We start from the raw sequence: 24,597 nt of genomic DNA, 5'->3' as shown, positions 1-24,597 counted from the left end.
ATAGTCATAACAGATTTTGACTAGCCTACTAAAAACACAAACACACACCTTTAAGAGTCTAGCTATTTTGCTCGACCAGCTATTTCATTAGCTAAATGGGTTGGCAAGTTAGCTAAGTTTGGCTAGTCAACCTTTGCCTCTACTCGTTTAATACTAGCATCCACATAAAAGTATAAACTATAGATAGATTTAGGGGTGATAGTTTCCTTTTTCGTGCAAAAAATCAATCGATATATTTGAAAATGCAAAATAGCTTGTAAATATAATTTATATACGTACTCTTAGCGATATGGAAGTCAAGGCTGAAAAAAAACCTTGATAAGAAAATAAAATTAACTTCAAATGTAAAGTTAAAAATACTAATTTTAGTTATAAGAAAAGGCAGAAGCGAAAAGATGGGGATGATATTGTCTTGGTGTGCCTGAGAGATATAGTGTTTTTAACCAGCTATAAAACTATTTAGTTAGTAAGATCTAGCTAATCTATTAATAATGTTCTTAGTCATATGTCGCCATCCATGTATAGGGGGAAGAAATTGGTTGCAACACTCTATATTGACGAAGGGTTAAGACATATATGAATTAATTTATTTGGAATAAAGTTTAAACACTGGAAAGTGATTTATTTTTGAACTATCCCTACATGGCCCACACGAAGAAACGTCAGCTATCGGTTGGCCCACACGTGCTAAGAATCTTTATTATTTATGAGGAAGCTCTGGTACAAAGCCGTACCAAAGAGGTACTAATGGTCATGTGGGGCAATTAATGTTTCATAATAAATATTTCGAGGGCACTAGATTAGTTCGTGCCATAGGATAATTATATTATACTCGTAATACATATTATATAAGCATTTAACCTATTAAGTGAAACAAATAAATATCATAACATGATAAACAAATTATTTTACTCTTAGAGTTAACGTGCACTATAGTCTTAGTTCTTAATTTTGATAAATATGTTGACACGAAATTAAATACGACTTAAAAGACAAAAAAACTACAATAATAACACCTAAGATTAAGTGGAATATTAAGTTTCGAAATTTAAATTTTTAGCTATGGCAAAGAAGCCAACAGGTAAATAATAGTAAACCTAACCAATAGATTATTATCATTTGTTAGTTTCATAAGTTATTAAAAATAGATGCAAAAATCAAACCACGTAAACGTATAAATATACTAGCACATTGCCCATGCGTTGCAACGAGATTTAATTTAAAAATAGCATAACATGTTACTAATATTATTTTTGTATATGTCATATTTTAATTGTTTGACATATGGGTATAGTAATCTCACGGTTATTTTTTCTCATAATAAGTAGAGTTAGTGGAGACGGTTACTATATAAAATTCACCATTATTTTTTAAAAAAAATAGAGTATAGATAAAAAATAAGTAGTGGTACTTCACTGCCATCACCACTACCAATATTTAAGTAGTATAGAAATTTGACTCGACCCTCCCAGTTGGGGCCTATACGATTGCCCCTAGACCCTCAGCCAGCCCTGTGAAGGGAAGGGAGTACTTGGTCCACATCAAAATATACCCATTTCTAGAGCTGAGCATGAGAGTTAAGAAAGTAGCTAGAAATAATCAGAGAAAAATCGTGATTAGCTGAGAAAATAAAGTATGTGAGAAAATGGGACGGTGAATAATTGTGTTTGGTTAAAATGGCAAGGTATATGGAGAATTAGCTTATTTTAGGATAAATGATGATAGTTGGTATAAATAGCTTTATTCTAGGACTGAGTGAGTACGAAATTAAGCCGGAGGTACTTCAGTTTATGTCATCGTTGCATGACTTGTCGTATGTTATTCTCACAATTGTTTGTTGGAAGAAAAGGACATAATAACTTCTTTATGTTGTCCACAAAAGCCTCAAACAAAATGGGTCACTGAGACCACAGTCTGCAACATTTCTTTATGCTGGCCATAAAACTGGTCCTCTTGTTAAGCACTATTTGCATAAACCTCCTTAGTTCCTCTCTTAGCTAGCCTGAAGCCATGGATGGAGCAGATGAGGATATGCCTCTGCTTCATCTCCATTCACAGGTATTCTGTTCTCCTCACTTCCTCTATCAAGATATATACTTTGCTTTCAAGATTGCCTCAGCTGACAACTTGAGGAGAGAATAGGATTTATCCATCAATTATAAGATTTCTCTTTGGAATTATAACATCTGATGACCTTAAGGTATCAAATCAATCTCATAGGAAAAAGTAAAGAGCGATTCAGTTATCACATATAAAGGATTGCATCAATGTTATTGTGGGTCAAAATAAGAAACAAGAATATATGGTCTACTTTTACTCTCAAGTTATCTGAAAAGACAGTCACTCTCCCACTGCAAACTAATGATTTTTCATGTTATAACACAGGATGTAGGATCAGAATACACAAGGGACGGCTCAGTTGATATCAACAAGCAGCCTGCCCTGAAGCACAGAACAGGGAACTGGAGCGCATGCTTCTTGATTTTAGGTGCCAGGGAGCAATTCATTGCAACAGATAATTAACCATCAATTTCAAACTGCTCTTGTTCTTTCTTCTCTTGTGATTTGTGAATGCATAAATGGGTTCCCAGGTGTCGATTTTTGCGAAAACATGGCCTACTATGTAATCGCGAGGAATTTAGTAACCTTTCTTACGACTGTGCTCCATGAAAGCAAGATCGATGCCGCAAGAAATGTCTCCGCCTGGGTTGGTGCCTGCTTCCTCACACCAGTTGTTGGTGCCTTTCTGGCAGACACCTACTGGGGCAGATACTGGACAATTGTTGTTTTCCTCCCGGTTTACATCACTGTAAGTTCTGTAAAACAGCCAATAGATCTCAGATCTGATCTGTTCTGCACTGTGAGCTACCTTCTGCAACTCTGAAGATCTCCATTTTCTCAGGGAATGCTCATCCTGACAGTCTCAGCATCTCTCCCAATGTTCTCAGCATCTTCTGAACATGGCAATGCTCATCGTTCAGTGGTCTATCTAGGGCTCTACCTTGCTGCCCTTGGGAGTGGTGGAATGAAGCCCTGCACTTCGTCATTTGGGGCTGACCAGTTTGATGCCACTGACCCGGGGGAGCTAGCCAAGAAGGCCTCCTTCTTCAGCTGGTCCCTCTTCATGCTGAACGCCAGCTCCTTGCTGTCGAGCACAGTGCTCGTTTGGTTGCAGGATAACGTTGGGTGGGGAGTGGGTTGTGCGATCCCAACTGTGCTAATGATCATCAGCTTCCCTGTGTTTGTTGCTGGGTCAAGAGTTTACAGGTTCAGAAAACCCGGATGCAGCCCCCTCAAGAGCCTCTGCCAGGTGCTTGTTGCAGCTGTCAGGAAGTGCCATCTGGAATTGCCGGAGAACACCTCACATCTGTATGAACCGTCCACTTCGTCTTCAGCAGCTGAAGGAAATCATGAGATTCAGCATACCAATCAATTCAGGTACTTGAACTTCAATTATTGAATAATAGAAAATAATGTCCAAACAGAAAGATATAATTCGATGAGATTTGCTCCAGTGCAACGAAAAATACCTCGAGCCAAATCGTTTCTGATTGTTGGTATCTCTAATTTGATAAGATTGTTTACATGTCATTGTGGTCTTCAGGTTCCTTGACAAGGCTGCCATTGTGCTGCCTCCATCGGACAAAACAAGCACGGAGGCAATGAGCTCATGGTGGCTGTGCAGAGTGACGCAGGTTGAGGAGCTGAAGATGCTGCTGCGGATGCTCCCAACCTGGGCATCCTACGTCATCTTTAACGCAGTCAGCGGGCAGATGTCCTCCACGTATATTGAGCAGGGAATGGCGATGGACAACCTTGTCGGCTCATTCGCGATCCCTCCTGCATCCCTCACCGTCGTCGCCGTGGTCAGCGTCCTCGTCCTGGTCCCTATCTACGAAGCCATGGCGGTGCCACTGGCGAAGCACCTCGCCGGACGGGAGGACGGCGGGGGCCTCTCGCAGCCACAGCGCATCGGGATCGGCCTTGCGCTGTCCACGGCCACGATGGCGTACGCGGCGTCGCTCGAGATGAAGCGGCTGGCGATCGTCGGCGACGATGATGCCGCTGCTCCGGCGGCGATGAGCATCCTGTGGCAGACGCCGGGGTACTTTCTGCACGGCGTGGCGGAGGTTTTCACCGGCATCGGCATGTCGGAGTTCTTCTACGACCAGGCGCCGGACGGCATGAAGAGCCTGTGCTCGGCGCTTGGGCAGCTGGCGATCGCCGCCGGAGCTTACCTGAACGCCTTCATACTGGGCGTTGTGTCGGTGGCGACGACGAGCGGCGGAGCAGCCGGGTGGATTCCGGACAATCTGAACGAGGGCCATCTCGACTATTTCTTCTGGATGATGGCAGCACTTAGCTTAATTAATCTGGTCATGTTTGTGAGTTCCTCAACGAGGTACACGCGGAGATGGTGAGACGCTTGGTACAACATAAATCAAATAAGCTTGTAGCTTGCTAACAGCAAATACTTTAGTTGTCTAGTGTCTACTCTTTTCATAAAAAAAAAATGCAAGTGGAAACGGCGGCACACATATTGTTCTCATGCCCGTTTGCAGAAGCGTTCTGGGGAACCATCCGAATCAACCCTGGGATAAAGTCTACTATAAACTTCTGCCAGCTAAAACCGATCGCGCCGCTACCAGCGAAACATTTTAGAGTTTTCTTCATTCTATGCTTCTGGCTTCTCTGGAATCACAGACATGAAGTTGTTGTCTTCAGAAACGAATCAACTTCGTTGCATCGCAACCTGCGGGCTGCAATAGACGACTGCACTCTTCGGACACAACGGCTCAAACAAGATGATATCGCCGCTGTAGAGCCTGCCTGGAGGGCAATCTTTAGCTCAGCCATCTCGTGCTTGTTGTAGTTCTTATTTTCAGTTCTTGCCTTGCTGCTGTTGTAACCACTCTTTTTCTCATTTGCTGTACTATCTCTTTTTTTTTCAATGCAATTCATGTGGGGCTCTCAACCCCCCCCCTCCCCCCCCGGGTGATTTATCAAAAAAAAATGCAAGTGGAATATATGCATATAGATGGAACAGTTCCATTTTTACATGCTCCAATAGAGCATATATATCATGTTACCATGCAAATTCAAAATGTTGTTTTAATGGTATGCAAAATGTATTTTTTATTTTCTTATAACAATGTCTTACATCTCATGGTGTAATACGCATATCAACCGTTAGATCCAAGCTAGATCAATGGTTCGAGAGTTATCATCCTTGAGAAGGTATCAAGATGTATCACTATTTTTTATATAAAATTTGATGCCTCTTGGTACTACTAAGAGGTATTAAATTTTACATAAGGTACCAAGATGTATCAAATTTTACATAAAAAACAGAGGTATCTCATGGTACCTACTCAAGGATAGAAAAAATGCTCTCGAAAAAAGTTAGAGTACAGTAGACAAATGCCATACAAGAATGGACTAAATATGAACTGAGTTAAATCTACAACATTAGAGATTACATAATCTTGTGCTACAAACATGTTGCTTCTCTATGTCAAATGTAACTGCATTCATCTATAAAGGTGGGCCACACACTCTCACACACACATATACATATATATATATATATATATATGTATATACATATATATATATGTATATATATATATATATATATATTAAATTTCTTCTCTTTCAGTTGTCGATTTATAGGTTATGAGAGATTCTTTGCTCCTTGATTAATTGGAAGTCATCATAAGGGCTGGCTGCACTGCTAGTTGTGCTATCATCACCAAAGCTCTTATAGAGTTCCTCGATGTTGTTTTTCTCCAAGTATCGTTCAGGACTCACGTGGTAGTTTTCCTGTCTCGCCTCCTAGATCTTTGTAGTATCACAAGACGCTCCACTACCTCCTTCATATCAGGTCGTTCTTCGATCTTTTCTTTCATACACTCCATTGCCAACCTACCTATCTCTTCCAAGATCAAAACATCTTCTTCTATTGATGCAATGTCCTTATCGAATAACGACCTTCCACTATTTGTTTGGTCATATGCCTTTTGGAAATCAATGATGAGGCTACAATTCTTACCGTATATTGTTGGCCTTCTGCTAATGAGCTCTAGCAGAACAACTCCAAAACTATACACATCACTCTTTTGTGTTAAGTGACCAGTCAAATAGAATACTGGGTCTATGTAGCCCATGCTTCCTGCAACTACCACAGTGAATTCTTTGTCCACAGTAAGGAGCTTGGATGTCCCAAAGTCTGAGATCTTGGCAATGAACTTATCTGTTAGAAGTATGTTTGCTGGCTTGATATCGCCATGTCGTATTGTATTACTTAAAGATGAGTGCATGTATCTTAGGCCTTCTGCAGATCCAATTGCAATGTCTAGGCGTACATCTAGTGTGAGAGGGACTATGCAATTGGCATCACCATGGAGAATATCTGTCAGACTACCATTAGCAGCAAACTCATACACTAACATTGGAACATCCACCTCCAAGCAGCAACCCAATAGCTTGATAATGTTATTGTGTATCATTTGGGATTGTATGATAACCTCGTTTGTGAAATCTTCCCTTCGATCATCATTTACCTCAATTGAAGTCTTCACAGCCACAGGGGTATTGTCTTTAAGTCTGCCTTTGTAAACCTTGCCATATCCTCCTTCACCAAGAACTTCAGCATTGTTCTTTAGAATTTTTTTTATCTCTTTTTTGGAGAAAATCACAATATTTTCCACTTTCTGTAACACTGAACCACCATTCTTTTTGAAATATTCATTCATCCTTTTCTTTTGAAGCATCATTAGTGTGACAAGAACAACAACAATCAAGAAGGACAATGCCAGAGTGATGCCTACAAAGGTGATAGATTTCTTTCTTAGAGAAAAAAAATTATAATTTCGTTTGAGCAATAACATACATACATACATACATACATCTATATATAGGAAGCCTCTATCCTACTACCAGTTGTAGCTACTCCCTTCACGTTTAAGGTGCAGAAACACCTCCATATATATTTCTGCTCTTCTAACAGAAAATACAAACTCTATACATATAGTTGTATCATTCATATGAGATTTAACAGTGTTTGTACTTTCTGTTGGGTGGGAGCAGAAACAGTTATGAAATTATTTCTCATCGTGGACGTGAAGGGAGTAGCTACACCTGATAGTAGGATCCAATTTTTCATATATATATATATATATATATATATATATATATATATATATATATATATATATATATATATATATATATATATATATATATAGCAAGACTAATACATGAACCCATCTTAGTATAAGCTATTGTACACCCTCTCACTTCCAAGGCCTCCCAAGGCCCATCCCATCTCCCACCTTTTTTTTCTAGGTCTAAAAATCATCCCCACCTCAATTAAAGAGTTGGTTAAATAGTTCACCCCGTGAGTCAATCTCCTTATGGGCTTCCTCTTATATCTATGTAAGCCCACCCCTCGTCTCATAGGAATTCTGCAGTAAGACAAAGGCAGAAATGCAGTAACACGACAACTAATTTACAATAACAACATCGAAACATATCCATGAGGGATCTACTTTTTTAAAGCTTTTTTTCTAACAATGTGGTACAAACATTTTTAAAAATAATATATGAGGTGAGAGATAAAGTTGTTTAAAGTTTGAAGTCTTAGGAAATATCTATATAATTTGTATTAGTATACACTAATGTTGTGGCAATAGCTGCAGTAACAATATACATTGGTGATATAAGTGCAGTAACATGTACGTTGTTACTATATAATTGCAGTAACATCAAGATATAAGTATAGTAACATCATGATCAAAGTGCAGTAACACGAGGTGTGACTGCATACTATTACTATAGTACAACTAATACATGTGGGATAGCTAAAATGTTATATTCCCAATCTTTAGAGAGCAATATCTCATGTGTCTTATATTATTTTTTAAAACCATTTTCACTACCATGGGTAAAAAAAATGATTTAAAAACTGATCCGTCATGATGTTGCTACTATATTTTATAAGAAATGTTAGTGTATTTTTGTCTTCGTGTTACTACATTTTTTAGATAGACAGGACTAGACAAAGATGGGGTGTAGAGGAAGGTCAAAGGATGGGTTTGACCAGTGGGGGAGGGCTTTGACCAGGCTAGTTGAAAGGTTTTAGATCCTTGGAAGGGGGTGAGAGGTGGGTTTTGGCCTTATGATGGGAGGAGTGCATAGAATAGCTGATTCTAATGGAGGTGCGCCTTAGTTTATATATATATATATATGTCTAAAGAAAATCTTATTTTATAAAATAGAGATAGTACCAGTGAAATGGAGGTAGTAATAGAAACCAAAGCAGATGCTCACTTTCATGCATATTACTATTAACTGTTGTTATATTAATGTTATGCATGTAGGACTAACATGTTAGCTCAGAATATTTTAATTTTTACCTATATGTTAAAAATCTCAAATCGCTGCACTCTTGTCATGTCTCAAAAGTTTGCCTCGGTGTAAATTTTCCTATTTCAAACTTAATAAAAACTTCAAATTTAAAATAAATTTTATTCAATTTATTGATTGTTTAAACAACTTTACCTTGTGGTCTGTTAGCTATGTCTTGGTTTTCTTGTTTGTTTCAACTTCTGAGTTATTCATTGGAGTAAAAAATCTCAGCTTAAGTGCGTATATATTGAAGAAATCAAATAAGAGAAAAAAATCATTTATCAACATATGCAAAATGTAAATTTGATTAATTTTATATTTCTATTATATATCATGTGTTATATTTGTGACAATTAAAAACATATATATATATATATATATATATATATATATATATATATATATATATATATATATATATATATATATATATATATATATAAAAGTTGGATCACCCAGAATAGAAATACTAAATACACCACTGCCATTAGTGCGAGAATTTTACAATAAAATTTTATTTATCCTTCCTTTCTATTATCTCCCTAGATTTTAAACACTATGATAAGGGATTAGCAAAGTGTCGAAGGACATAATGATTCTCTTTATAAACTTCCTAAGCTAATTTCAGATTTTCAAAATTGAAACAAAGAATTGAGTAAATTCAAACTTGAAACAGAGTAATTGAGTAAATCGCACTTTGTGCCAAGTAGTGTGTGTACCTTGTTCTCTTTTACTCGAAGTTAATTTGTTATATTTCATCACTTAAACTGGGTATATACTGGAATAAGTTTTATTTTGCAATAGCTTTGCAGTTATTGAATTCAAGGAACCTATTGTAATTAAATCATGAGTGGAACTCATAAGACTCCTTGTTTTCAGACACATAGGTTATGAGACAAAAAAAAATCTATAGGTTTGATGATGTTTCAGGAGTTAAATGAACAATATTTTAATAGTACTATGAAAGTACGTGATGAGCGAAGTATAGAAGGGCATAAATTAGTACATTTTGCTTTTAAAAAAATAATTTACTTTAGTCAAAGTACGTAATGAACAAGTGCTCTCTCAATCCTAGAATATGGCTATCATGGTACTTTTTGAAGGGATTAAAGATTAAGGTGCAAAACGAAAGTGCAAAATGAAAAATACTAGAGTATCATTATATGGACCATTAGAGATAGGGTGGGGTGCATGTGAAATCCACTCTGATTACCACTAGCAATATACCGGTGACCCGTGCTAATGTTACAATATCATGATATTTATATTCATACATTATTTAATTTCATGTTAGTTAAATTAGTCTTTTTCTAAAATAGCTATAATTGCACTTTAATTTGATTAAAACTTACATGTGTTAATGAATGATGACATTTGATAATGAAAATCAATTAATTGAAAGAAATTTTATGTTTCGGATATTGCACAATTTTGTTTATTATAGTCATATTCAACCAAAAGAATTTCATGACAATATATGTACCATTCACCATACTATTAAGGCATGTGTATACTAAATATTGCTATATAGGACTCCTTTTGAAGACATCCATATGACTCTTTAGTACAATGCAATTAGGATCTATCTTCTAATTCATGTAAAATAAAGTATTTAGGCAAATTCGTACAATCGCATTGAACAATATTATTTTATCACAATTTAACAGAAATTCACTAGAAATGATAGGCTAGGTAAAACAACTTAATCATAAATCTTAATCCTATAAAATTCAGAAATCTAATTGTGTGTATAATGATTAATCGTATAAATTTCTAAAACTTAACAAATTGGTAATTATAGGAATATACACACATAATTATAGGAGCTATGAAAAGTGTATATATTTATATTTTATAGTAAGTTTCTAAAATATAGAAAAAAACATTTCTATGCATGGTAGTGGGGGATGTGAAGTTGATCTGGGTCATCTGATTGATGTTGATAATTTTGGATAGTTGGATTTGTACCGTAAGGCAACGAGTGTCATGAGTCACACCAGTTGATGCAGTATAGGGTAGATTAGGAGTAGGATGAAAAGTTGTGTGCTAAAGTTCTGCTTTTATATCTTTCAGGTATCTACCATTCTATATTTACCATATGGGTGATTGGTTGGTTTATTTGCAACAAAAATAATTTATGAATAAAATGTTTACATACATATATATTCTTAGCGATCTAAAAATAAGTATAAAAATAAAAAATAAACTACAGCAATTCTACATTTAAGTTTATAAATTTAAATATTTTACTTATAAACGAAAAGATATGGGTGGATGAAAACACTCGTAGTGTTAGAACGAGAAGGGTGTACCTAGGGCAAGTCGTGCTGCAACAGGGAACTTGGGGCTGCACTCGTCGTTCTTTGGACCACGTCCACTGGGCTGATAACCTGTACGACATCTGCACTCGTAATCACCCATGATGTTGTTGCAAACGCCATGGCAGGGATACTTGTCCTTGTTGGACAGATCGCACTCGTTTATATCTGCATATTTATTTTTAGATCATGATTTATTTGCATATGAGGTGTTTTAGCTACCATGCTCTCTACTAGTGATATTGATATCAGAATTCATTTAGATACTTTATTTTTTCTAATTAAATGGTTGTATTTATTTATAATACCACATTAATTATTGATAGTAGAATAATTCTCTTTACCGTTAGGAAAACTTTATAATCAAAGGCTGAGATTTTTCAGCTGATGATAATACGGTTAGGAAAATACTATCAGTATACCCATACAGTAGAGATGCTCATATGGATACATATACATGGGAGCATATACATATATGAGCCGGATGTGTTGGCTGGTGATCATTTCGAGTTAAATTTGTTAGACAATTAAGGCCCTATTTGGCATAGATCTAGCTTTCAATTCTAATTTATCCATAGTCGGAGCTGTGCCAAACGATATGTATTCTAAATTTTCTAGAGCAGAGTTAACGGATGCTCCTAAAAAATAAACTATATAGGTGGAGCTGGATTTTTCCTACGACTCTACTCTACACCAAAAGACTCACTGCCTCAAGTTTCTAGATATAATTACATGAAATTGACACCCATCTACTCCTAATATATTCTCTTTTCTCTCTCTGTACAATCATTCCTCTATGACCAATTGAACAATCTTACAATTATGTTGTTCTAATTCTAAAGGAAAATAACTAGCATTAAATTACATCCAAAAGAAAATAATAAATTATATGGCTTCCATCATGAATACAGCATAAGTCACGATTATTGTCAGCGTACTCTCTGTTAGAAATATGATATGATCGTGCATGTATATGTGCATATGTGTGCAGGTTTGTGCGTATAGATAAAACACACATGTATATAGCCGAAGATAGAGTTGTTGGTCACATGGGATATTGAAGAGAGAATAGATTTTGTTATGATTTGCAACTGTAATCTCCTAAGATCTTGTAAGCCACGTTGGAGACTGTTTCCAACTCATATCTATAAATATATGCGGCCTCAAGCAGAGGCGATAACACTTCTTGAAAACTAGTACTCTCTAACATCTCTTTTAGGTGTTATGTAGCTGACCAAACTAGTCAAACAGTTTTACGCCGCTCTTCAGCTCCTGTTGTTTTGCGTTGCTCTCTACCTCGAGCTAGCTCCCACTGAAGTGGAGTTTGAAGTTAGGAGCTGAAGTTTGGAGTCCTACTGAACGGGCTAAGTGTCCATGTATACATGAAGTTAAGGATTGATTAACTTACCCTGGCATCCATCGTTGTGGTAGGGGTTACCGTGGTAGCCATTGCTGCACCTGCAGTAGTATCCCGGGCCGTTCGTGGAGTTGACGCACTCACTATTGGCGCTAACACAAGCGTATCCGGCGGTCGTCTTCTGCACGTCCGGCGGCGGGCAGGACGAGGCGTTGGTGTCGCGGATGGCCCAGTCGAGCCACACCGGCATGGTCCGTTTCAGCTTCATCTTGAGGTCGGCTCTCCGGAATCGGTACTCGTTCTTGGCAACGAGGAAGGCGTAGTCGCAGGGGCTGAACTCCACCTGCTCGCCGCGCGGCCATAGCTGGAAAGTGACGTTGTTGTCGGTGAGCTCCGGCGGGATGTCGACGTGACAGCAGCCGATGCCGGCGCACTTGCCGTCCTTGGCGCTGCCAGAGTCACTGCAGTAGGTGACGCAGCCGGCGTAGTAGAGGTTGATGTAGAGGCCTATGCCCTCACTTTTGCCGTGCTGTGTCCAGGCGACGGTGTTGCAGCCGAGGACGACCAGCATGTTGCGCTCGTCGGAGATGCGGTACACGCCCATCTTGTTGAACTCAACCTCGCCGTTGAACTTGCGGGTGACGCCGCCGCTGGAGTTGTAGCACCGAAACGCCACCGGCAGCATCACCTTTACCTCCGGCCGCGGGTACACCGACAGCTTCCGCACCTGGATGGCCCGCTGCCTCGTGGCAGCAATGGTCGGCACGACGACGCTGCTGTTGCCGTTGTTCTTGCTGGTATTACAGATGACCTCGAAGCCGTCACTGCGGAAGCAGCCGGCGCCGATGCCGAACGGATAGGGGATACGAACGTCGCCGCATCTAGTCGGGCAGTCGGCAGGCCTGTCGCCGGCGACGACTGAAGCCTGCACAAGTGGCAGGACGCCGGCCAGTAACCAGAATGGCGCCATCCAAGTTACTTAGCTACATGCCGATTATTGTCTAATTTAATTGGAAGCAAATTGACCAGATCCAGTCATTATATGCAGGCCAGAAATTATCAACCTGTCACTTCTCAAATGTATATGGTATTATTGTTATTTTGCTTACATGGATAAGGGCGAGAAATTGAAGAGTGCGCGTCTATCATATCCGTAAAAGACATTAGGGGTGATCCTTTGGTTTTTTTTCTGAGAAAATCAAAGGTCGTATTTGTAAACAAAAAATAATTTCTAAATAATACTTATATATATACATATTTTTCTAAATAATACTTATATATATATCATATATATATATATATGTAGCGATCTAAAAGCTAAGACTAAAATAAACTATAATAAAAAACTCAAAATAAATTCTAAATTTAAAGTTGAAAATTTAAATTTTGGCTTATAAATATAAAAAAAACGAAAAGATAAAAGATTGTCACTGGCATTGACCTCGTAATGAACTACTGTTTGTTTTATAAAAGAGTGGGGTTGGATTTTTTTTATGTATCAAGGCATTGTTTTAAACAAACTGCTCACAGGATTATTATTCTGGACTTTCTACTTCATTAATGAATATAACAAATAGCTTTCAACGCGCGGTTAATTTAAGAAATACTAATAAAAGAAGGTTTCACGATAGAACATATAAGTTAAAAGGTATAAGTCTATTTATCCTCTCTCAATTTGTGCTCGTCTAAAATATACTTGTCAACTTCAAGACCGGGTATATCCAACACCCACCAAATCCAGTTAAGGGGTTGTATTAGGACAAACATGGGCTCCATCAGTTCGCTGGTGTGGCTGACGATTTTCAGCATAAGCCCATCGGTTTGCTTATTGGGATAAATACAGATTAGTCATTGGTACGTAGTTAGCCCTACACAATACATGATCTCCTTACAATCTATGCCTATCTTCCAAAATCCTACTACCTCCTGATCTGTCTTACAATCTATGCCTATCTTCCAAAATCCTACTACCTCCATTTTATATTATAAGACTTTCTTGTCTAGATTCATCAATTGATAAATATATATAATTTATATATATGTCTAGATTCATTAGCATCCATATGAATCTAGGCATTGTGAAACGGAGGGAGTAGTAGACAAAACAGATTCACCGCTTCCCCCATCTCTTTTTTCAAACCCTCTCGATCACCTCGTTCCCCTTTCTTAGACCCTACTCGTCGACCCACAAAAGACGAGTGGACACTGTCAATATTTTGACAGCTAGTAGATGACGTCTGTGGGAGGGGATGAGATGGTCAAATTAATAATAATATATAGTGACAAAGCTGAAAAAACATATAGCCCTATCTTTTTGCTTCGTTTTATGCTTATAACTAAAATTTGAATTTTCAATCTTAAATTTAGAGTAGAGTTTGGGTTTTTTATCGTAGTTTATTTTTAGCATTAGCTTTTAGATCTCTAAGACATATACAAATTTTTTATTTATAAATTATTTTTATTTGTAAATATGCCGTTTGGTTTTTCCTTTACTAGAATACTGCCCGTGCACTGCAATGGGATTTTATTTAAAAAATATCATCAACATGTTATTAACATTATTCTTTTTTATGTGTCATCTCTTGATTGCTACATATATTTCTTATGGCAATGTGGGCCTATTGGTTCCACAATCTTTTTTCTTCTCACAACAAATAGAGTTAGTGAGAGTGATTGACATGTGAGATCCATAGTCATTCTTTCTTAAAAAAACGGAGTATAGATAAAAAAACAATATGGAGCAAAACAAAGTATATATTAAAAAACAGGGAGTTGGTGATGGTGATAGCATATTCACTGTCACAGGAATGTTTATAGAAGTATAGCTATAGAATAAGCCAAATAATCACCCCCATAGCCATCTTGGTGATCAAATATCAAATCATAATTCGTTAAGGAAATATCAGTAACATTAGGTCCTTTATTACGAGACTATAGATTATCGTGGCATGCTTTCTAATCTTCTAAATGACCCCCTTTTTTTTTACCAAAATCTAGCTAGGTTCATAAGCATTTTATTTTTAATCACCTCACCTTTCCAACATTTAATTCATTTACTTATGTCCTCCAATAGTTATCATAAAGTATTCACTTTGATCCGTTAGTATAGAACATCTTGCAAAATTTGATGTAATATATCCAAGGAGAAAAAACAACAAATTTGGTTCTGACTAATTATTCACTGTCAAAATTGTGTTGTCTGTGCCATGTACAAATTAAATTTATTCATACATATTTGTAAATATATTCATTGTAATTTATGTTCTTGACATCTGCATTTGTAGCTGGTGCTTGCATATATTCTATACAATCCGTAACTCCATCCAATTGTTGCTGATGTTAGTGACACGTACACCGTCGTTATAGATCTCGTTTGGCGGTGCTCTAACTTTTGTAGGGTTATAGTATGGAATGGAGTTGCGGAGCTACTCGAATACAGCTTTATGTTTTCAGATAACTCCGTCTAGTCCACTTTAGCTCCTGTTTAAAATCATTTGATTAGACTCTTAGCTTCAAAAAAGATAAAGCTGAAGCCAGAACCTTGCCAAATATACAGGCCCGTACATATCACTCCAAACCAGTGGTACAGCGGTGCAACTAGCCAACTACTACTTGCAAATATAAGTAGATATATAACTACATTCACTGGACTCTGTGCTCAGTGTACTAGTCTCTTTATTTGAAGTTTTGACATGTGTTTGACTGTTGATCTTATTTTAAAAATTTTATAATTATTATTTATTTTGCTATGGTTAGATTTTATTACCAAATGTATGTTACTGAAATTTATATATATTTAAATAAATATTTTAAATAAAATAAATAATCAAAAATATGATAAAAAATCAACGATATTATCTATCAAGACGTGGATCGAGTACATACGGTGGTTGAATTTTCGACAAGAATTTAGGAGCATCGTATTTTTACTGTCCTCGGAAAAGAAAGGTGAGGTCAGACCTCGTGTGCATGTATGTTCTTGTACTCGGATAAAAATTTATTAATTGCAGCAAAAAATTTAAGTAATTTTACCGTCCTTGATAAGATAGCAACAAGTACAGTTAGCAACTTCTTTCCCACGCACGCAGAACGGAGCGAGTTATTACATATGATTAATTAAGTAAAAAACTTAACAAATAATTAATATGATTTTTCTAAAACAATTTTTTATATTATTTTTAAAAAATATCATTTAGCAGTGTAGAAATAGTATGCACGAGAAAACAAGAAATATAATTGAGAACGGATGGAAATACTAGGCCTTAGTATATACTCCAATACTCCATCGGTATTAAAGTTAAAAATCCAAACTGTAGATTTGATATAATGTAATATTCCCTTCGTCTCACAATAAATATATATTTACCATTTATGTTTATGTTTGATCGTCCTTCTTATTTTAAAAAAGATATGGTTATTATTTTATTTGTTATTAGATTATAAAATATGAATAGTACTTTATATGTGACTACTTTTTAGTAATTTATAATTCTTTTTAAATAAATAGAACGGTTAAACATTGGAAGGGTAATCCATAAATATATAGTTATATTACGACGGGGTAATCCATAAATGTATAGTTATATTACGACGGAGGTAGTGCTAGCGATCTGATGACATATGAATGTTTTCCTGAGGCATTTTCAACGGTTCTGCCATCTCAATCCCATCGACAATGTTAAAACAGCGTACGACCTGAGGTTGTGGTGTATAATTTAATTAGTCAACGTCAAACTTCCAGTGTGCCGAAATTATTTCCATTAACATCTATGGATGTTGACTAGTGGGTTGAACTCCTAGACACCAAAATATCAAATGGCCGTCGGTATTTAAAGTGAAATCTTGCATGGGTAGCGTGCAGTTGCAGTTGCCCTAGTTATTAATATCAAATAAGTGGTCGATGAATACTATGGCTGGCAGATTAATTGTCACCCTGTAAATGGACGACGGTATGTAAATTTACCACCATACCGATATAGTTTCCAAGAATAATAATATAAAAATAATATCTTACCGAGCATTACTATTTTAAAATTTAATATTTTTAGTTTCTGTCTGTTGAATTTCACGCTAAATAGTGAAATTCATAAATATGAAAATTTTCAGACCGTATCGACATTGTTGATACCATTTCTGAACCGTTCCAACCGTTTTTATCCCTAAGTGCATTTGGTTGGTGCTGCCATCAGATAGTACCACGGGTGGGGGTTATTGTTTGGGTGTTTAAAAAACCAAACAATATATTTGTAAATAAAAATTTTACATATGTATTCTCAGCGATCTAAAAGTCAAGACAGAAAAATAAACTTTATTAAAAAACTCCAAAATCAACTCAACATTTAAGATTGAAAATTTAAATTTTATCTTATAAGTATACGTATAAGCAAAAAGATATGCTGACAATCTTAACTAGGTTCAAAATTTTGATTTCACCTATTCGGTCCAAGCTCATTTATAATTTGAATAAGAGAAAATCTAAAAATACTATTAAGCCTAATTAATCCATCGTTAGCAAATGTTTACCATAGCACTACATTGTCAAACCATGACACAATTAGGCATAAAGATTGGTATCGCAATTTACACGCAATCTGTGTAATTGGTTGTTTTCGCCTATATTTTATACTGCATGCATATATCCAAATATTCGATGTGATACTGTGAAAATTTTTGTTTTGAAAACTAAACAGGGACTTAGTATATGGTTACCCATTTTTTTTCTCGTAAAAGCTTGCGAAACGTGCGAAGAATCTTTATTATTTATGAGGAAGCTCTAGTACATAGCCGTACCAAAGAGGTACTAATGGTAATGTGGGGAAATGTTTGATAATAAATGTTTCGAGGGCACTAGACGAACTCAGTGTGATAGACTAAATAATTATTACTTGTATTATAAATTATATATTCATTTACCATATAAAGTGATAAAATATCACTAACATGATAAACAAATTATTAACTCTTAAGAGCTACTACCTCCGTTTCATATGGTAAAGCTTTGTAGTCTTACTTAAATTTATTCATTAATAAATGTATATAATTTATATATGTGTCTACATTTATTAGCTTCTATATGAATCTAGGCAATGCTAGAGAGTCTTAAATTACGAAACGGAGGGAGTATCTTGCAATATAGTCTTTGTTCTAAATTTTGAGAAATAATGTTGACACTAGATTGAGAACTTAAAGAAACAAAATAAATGAAAAAAATGAACCGAATCAAAAAAATAAATTATGATTAAAACTCTTTCTTATTTGAGTTCTTAACGATTTAAAGGAGGTGCTGGAAAAAATAAACTGCAATAATGACTCCTTAAGATCAAGTCTAATATGAAGTTTGAAAATTCAAATTTTAGATATGGCAAAGAAGCCAACAAGTAAATGATAGAGCTAGTAACCTTAATCAATAGACTACTATAGTATATTGGTTTTGTAAGTTGATTAATTATCTATGTTTTCAGAAGAATAGATGAAAATGCAAACGAGGTGAACATATAAATATAAGTTTGACTGGACAGGAGGTTGGGGCCCTGGGCGGTTGCCCCTCCTGCCGAGACCACGTGAACTGTAGTTTGTTGGAAGAAAAGGACATAATAACATTTTGGTTGTCCTCAAACAAATGGTTCACTCATACCGTTGGATGGTATAAAGTGAATTGCTCATCTTTTCCTGTAAGTTTAAACTTTGAGGTGTAACTGGATGGTACATGTAACTTAATATGGTATCAGAGCCAGAGGTCTCGAGTTCGAATTTGCAACTGCTGGTGCATGCAACTTCAAAGGGTGAGGGTGCAATAGAGTCAGAGGCACTCCAATATTCCTCGCGTGAGGGGGGAGTGTTGGAGTGTATAAAGTCTTGACTGAGGGGAGGCCCACTCCAATATTCCTCACGTGAGGGGAAAGTGTTGGAGTGTATAAAGTGTATGCTGGCAATCAAATTGGTCCTGTTGTTAAGCACTATTTGCAATTATAATCAAACTGGTCCTGTTGTTAAGCACTATTTGCTTAAACCTCCTTAGTTCCTCACCGCGGCGATGAGCATCCTGTGGCAGACGCCGGGGTACTTTCTGCACGGCGTGGCGGAGGTTTTCACCTGCGTCGGCATGTCGGAGTTCTTCTACGATCGGGCGCCGGACGGGGGCATGAAGAGCCTGTGCTCGGCGCTTGGGCAGCTGGCGATCGCCGCCGGAGCTTACCTGAACGCCTTCATACTGGGCGTTGTGTCGGTGGCGACGACGAGCGGCGGAGCAGCCCCCAGGTGGATTCCGGACAATCTGAACGAGGGCCATCTCGACTATTTCTTCTGGATGATGGCAACACTTAGCTTAATTAATCTAGCCGTGTTTGTTACAACATAAATCAAATATTAATAAGCTTGTAGTCTAGTAAAATAAAAATTAAGCTTGTAGCTCGCCAACAACAAATACTTTAGTTGTTTTTTTGTCTACTCTATTGATGGAGGACACATCCATTTTTACATGCTCCAATAAAGTATATATACCTTGTTACCCTGCAAAATAAAAATGATGTTTTAATGGTATGCAAAATGTATTTTTTATTTTCTTATAACAATGTGTAATACACATATCAATGGTTAGATCCAACCTAGACCAATGGTTCCAAAGAAAGTTGGAGTACACTAGGAAAAAATGCCATACAAGAATAGATTAAGTATGAACTGACTTAAACATTACAGATTACATAATCTTGCGCTACAAACATGTTGCTTCTCTTTTTCAAATATAACTGCATTCATCTATAAATGTGGGTGACACACATATATACAAAAATTAGATCCTATTATTAGATGTAGCTTCTCTCTGTGGAGGTTATGAGAGATTCTTTACAGCTAGATTGGATTGCATCATAAGGGCTAGCTGCACTGCTAGTTGTGCTATCATCACCAAAGCTCTTATGGAGTTCCTCGATGTTGTTTTTCTCCAAGTATAGTTGAGGTCGACTCACGTGGTAGTTTTCTTGTCTTAGCCTCCTGGATCTTCGTAGTATCACAAGGCGCTCCACTACCTCCTTCATATCAGGCCGTTCTTCGATTTTTCCTTTCATACACTCCATTGCCAACCTACCTATCTCTTCCACGATCAAGACATCTTCTTCCATTGTTGCAATGTCCTTATCGAACAATGACCTCCCACTATTTTCTTGGTCATATGCCTTTTGGAAATCAATGACGAGGCTGCAATTCTTACCGTATATTGTTGGCCTTCTGCTAATGAGCTCTAGCAGAACAACTCCAAAACTATAGACATCACTCTTTTGTGTTAAGTGACCAGTCAAATAGAACACTGGATCTATATAGCCCATGCTTCCTGCAACTACCACAGTGAATTCTTTATCTATAGTAAGGAGCTTGGATGATCCAAAGTCTGAGATCTTGGCGATGAACTTGTCTGATAGAAGTATGTTTGCTGGCTTGACATCACCATGTCGTATTGTATTACTTAAGGATAAGTGCATGTATCTTAGGCCTTCTGCAGATCCAATTGCAATGTCTAGGCGTAGATCTAGTGTGAGAGGGACTGGGCAATTGGAATCACCATGAAGAATATCTTTCAGACTACCATTAGCAGCAAACTCATACACTAACATTGGAACGTCCACCTCCAAGCAGCAGCCCAATAGCTTGATAATGTTATTGTGTATCATTTGCGATTGTATGATAACTTCGTTTGTGAAATCTTCCCTTCGATCTTCATTTACCTCAATTGAAGTCTTCACAGCCACAAGGGTATTGTCTTTAAGTCTACCTTTGTAAACCTTGCCATATCCTCCTTCACCAAGAACTTCAAAATTGTTCTTTAGGATTTTTTTTATCTCATCTTTAGAGAAAATCACAATATTTTCCACTTTCTGTAACACTGAACCACCGTTCTTTTTGAAATATTCATTCATCTTTTTCTTTTGAAGCATCATTAGTGTGACAAGAACAACAACCATCAGGAAGGAAAATCCCAAAGGGATGCCTACAAAGGTCACAAATTCCTTTCTTAGAGAAAAGATTACAATTTCATGTGAGCAATAACATAATAAATTTATGAGTTGGCATTACATTATTATATTCCCTCCGTTTTATATTATAAGACATTTTGATTATGCCTTAATTTATTTATATATCAATGTATACTGTTAATATATATCTAGATTTAGTAGTATATATATGAATTTATGTAATTCTAAAAAGTGAAATGGAGGTAGTAATAGAAACCGAAGCATATGCTCTCTTTTATGCATATTACTACCAACTGTTGTTATATTAGTGTTATGCATGTAGGACTAACATATTAGCTCAGAATATTTTAATATTTACCTATATGTTAAAAAACTCAAATCGCTGCACTCTTGTCATGTCTCAAAAGTTTACCTCGGTGTATATTTTCCTATTTGGAACTTAATAAAACTATACTATCATTATATGGACCATTAGAGATAGGGTGTGGTGCACTTGAAATCCACTCTGATTACGACTGGCAATATACCAGTGCTAACACTATGGTATCATAATATTTATATTCATACATCATTTAATTTCATGTCAGGTAAATTATTTTTTCTAATAGGTCCAATTGCACTTTAATTTGATTAAAACTTACCTGTACGAATGAATGGTGACATTTGATAATAAAAATAAATTAATTTAAAGAAAGTTTATATTTTAGACATTGCACAGTTTTATGATAGTCATGTTCAACCAAAAGAATTTAATGACAATACGTATATCATCCACCATGCTATTAAAGTATGTGTATATTAAAGATGTGATAAATAGGAATCCTTATAAAGACGTCTGTATGACTCTTTAGTACAATGCAATTGAGATCCATCGTCTAATTCATGTAAAATGAAGTATTTAAACAAATTCGTATAATCCCATTGAATAATGATTTTTATCATAATATAACAGAAATTCACTGCAAATCATAGGTTAAGAAAAAAACTAAATTATATAAAATTTAGAAATCTAATTGTTTATATGATGATTAATCGCATAAATTTCTAAAACTTAACTAGCCATAACTTAACCACTTTTGGTAATTATAGGAATATAGACATACAATATATAGCATGATTATAGGAGCTATGTACATGGAAAGTGTATATATTGATATTTTATATGAAGTTTCTAATATATATAAAGAACTTCTCTATGCATGATAGTGGAGTATGTAAAGTCGATCTAGTATATTCGAGTGATATAGATGATTCTGGATAGTTGGATTTGTTCCGTGAAGCAATGAGTCATAAGTCATATCAGTTGGTGCACTATAGAATAGATTAGGAATAGGATGAGAAGTTGTGTGATATCTTTTAGGTATCTACCGTTCTATATTTACCATATGGTTGATTGGTTGGTATATTTGCAAACAAAAAATAATTTGTGAATAAAATTTTTGCATATGTATTCTTACCCTCTAAAAGCTAATTAAGTTTAAAAAATAAACCACGATAACTCTAAATTTAAGTTAAAAAATTTACTTATAAGCGGAAACATAAACGAAAAGATATTGGTGTATAAAAACATGTTCTAATGTTACGAGGAGAAGAGTATACCTAGGCCAAGTTGTGCTGCAACAGGGAAGCTGGGGCTGCACTGCTGCTTCTTTGGACCATCTCCACTGGGCTGATAGCCTGTACGGCATGTGCAGTCGTAACCTCCCATGGTGTTCTTGCAAATGCCATAGCAGTGATACTCGTCCTTGTTGGACAGATCGCACTCGTTTATATCTGCATATTTATTTTTAGATCATGATATATTTGCATATTAGGTGTTTTAGCTACCATGATCTCTACTATTGATATTGATATCAAAACTACTTTAGATAGCTTATTTTTTCTAATTAAATGGTTATACTTGATAGTAGAATAATTCTCCTTACCGATAGAAGAACTTTAAAATCAAACGCTGAGATTTTTCAGCTGATGAGAATATTGCTTGGAACATACTATCAGTATACCAGTACAGTAAAGATACTCATATGGATACATATACATGGAGCATATACGTATATGAGCCGCGCCTATTGGTTGGTGATCATTTCGAGTTAAATTTGTTGGACAACTAAGGTCTCATTTGGCATATCTCCAGCTCCCAACTCCAACTTACCTATAGTCGAAGCTATGCCAAACGATATATATTCTATTTTTTCTAGGACGGAGTTAGTGAAGTTGCTCCTAAAGAATGAACTATATAAGTGGAGATGGATTTTTGCTGCTCCCCTTTACGCCAAAAGACTCACCACCCTCAAGTTTTTAAATGTAATTACACGAAATTGCCACCCATCTACCCTAATCTAATCTTTTTATCTCTCGGTACAATCATTACTCTATGACGAACAGAACAATCTAACAGTTATATTGTTTCAATTCTAAGGAAAAATAATCAATATAAAATTACAACCAAAAGAAAAATAATCAAATAGATGGCTTCCATCGTAAATATAGCATAAGTCATAAGGCATCCTTTTTGAAATAAAATCTGACCCGTATGTACGTTCATCCTTTTTGAAATGACAATGGTTGAGTACGTACCGAGGCATCCTTTGCCGTGGTTTTCATCATCGTATTCGTAGGGGTTCCCGTGGTAGCCCGGGAGGCAGCTGCAGTAGTACCCGGGCCCGTTGGTGGAGTTCACGCACTGGCTCTTCTCACTCACGCACGCGTACCCGGCCGGCTTCTTCTTCTCCAACACGTCCGGCGGAGGGCAGGCGTTGCCGCCGTCGCGGATGGCCCAGTCCAGCCACACCGGCTTCACCCGGTTCAGGTCCTTGTTGAGGTCCGACCTTCGGAACTGATACTCGTCCTTGGCGACGAGGAAGGAGTAGTCGCAGGGGCTGAAGCCCACCTGGAAGCTGCGGTTCCAGGAGTTGAAGGTGACGACGTTGTCCGTGAGCCCCGGCGGGATGTCGACATGGCAGCAGCCGACGCCGGAACACATGCCGTCCTGCGCGCTCCGCGAGTCGTTGCAGTAGGAGACGCAGCCGGTGTAGTAGAGGCCGCTGTAGGGGCCTTTGCCTTGGGTGTCACCGTTTTTGTTGTAGGCCAAGGTGTTGCAGCCGAGGACGACCAGCATGTTTTGCGTGTCGGAGATGCGGTACACGCCGTCCTTGTTCAGGTCTGTCGTCCCATTGAATTCCTTGGTGATGGTGTTCTGGGAGTCATAGCACCTGTAGGCCACCGGCAGCATCACCTGCACCACCGGGGTGGGAGCCACCGATAGGTTCTTCACTTGGATGGGAAGAGAGTAGTTGGTGGCGGCGAGGGTGGGCACGCCGCTGCTGTTAAGGCTGGTGTTGCAGGCAATCTCGAAGCCCTTGCTGCGAGAGCACTTGAGGCCTATGCCGAACGGGTAGTGAATGTCGACGTCGCCGCACCTGGCCTGGCAGTCGGCCGGCCGGTCGTTGACGCTCACGCTCTCGGTGCCGGAGGCCACAAGCAGCAGCAGCAGTAGAAGAAGGCAGCAGCTGGAAGAAGAAATCACTGCCCACCATAAGAAAGCCAT

General features: G+C 37.2%; 3 protein-coding genes and 1 pseudogene across 3 annotated transcripts; 2 read left to right on the top strand and 2 right to left on the bottom strand.

Annotated features, from left to right (window-relative positions):
* Positions 1-1,912: 1,912 nt before the first annotated feature.
* On the top strand, positions 1,913-4,988 carry LOC102709770 (protein NRT1/ PTR FAMILY 8.3-like). The gene is made up of 5 exons (XM_006661540.3): positions 1,913-2,058; positions 2,386-2,488; positions 2,592-2,809; positions 2,903-3,438; positions 3,605-4,988. Exons 1-5 carry the CDS (start codon positions 2,011-2,013, stop codon positions 4,419-4,421), a joined length of 1,722 nt encoding a protein of 573 aa, XP_006661603.2. The 5' UTR covers positions 1,913-2,010; the 3' UTR covers positions 4,422-4,988.
* Positions 4,989-5,667: 679 nt separating this feature from the next.
* On the bottom strand, positions 5,668-13,054 carry LOC102711837 (annotated as a pseudogene).
* Positions 13,055-19,117: 6,063 nt separating this feature from the next.
* On the top strand, positions 19,118-19,441 carry LOC107305030 (protein NRT1/ PTR FAMILY 8.2-like). The gene has a single exon (XM_015841431.1). The coding sequence runs from the start codon at positions 19,118-19,120 to the stop codon at positions 19,439-19,441; it is 324 nt and encodes a 107-aa protein (XP_015696917.1).
* A 445-nt stretch (positions 19,442-19,886) lies between these two features.
* Positions 19,887-24,597, bottom strand: LOC102711568 (wall-associated receptor kinase 2-like). The gene is made up of 3 exons (XM_006662076.2): positions 23,628-24,597; positions 22,650-22,823; positions 19,887-21,064 (listed from the first exon to the last, which is right to left on the bottom strand). The coding sequence occupies exons 1-3, from the start codon at positions 24,595-24,597 to the stop codon at positions 19,887-19,889; spliced, it is 2,322 nt and encodes a 773-aa protein (XP_006662139.2).

Source organism: Oryza brachyantha, chromosome 10 (genome assembly GCF_000231095.2).
Source record: "Oryza brachyantha chromosome 10, ObraRS2, whole genome shotgun sequence".
Classification (NCBI taxonomy): domain Eukaryota; kingdom Viridiplantae; phylum Streptophyta; class Magnoliopsida; order Poales; family Poaceae; genus Oryza; species Oryza brachyantha.
This window is presented reverse-complemented; position numbering and strand designations above follow the sequence as displayed.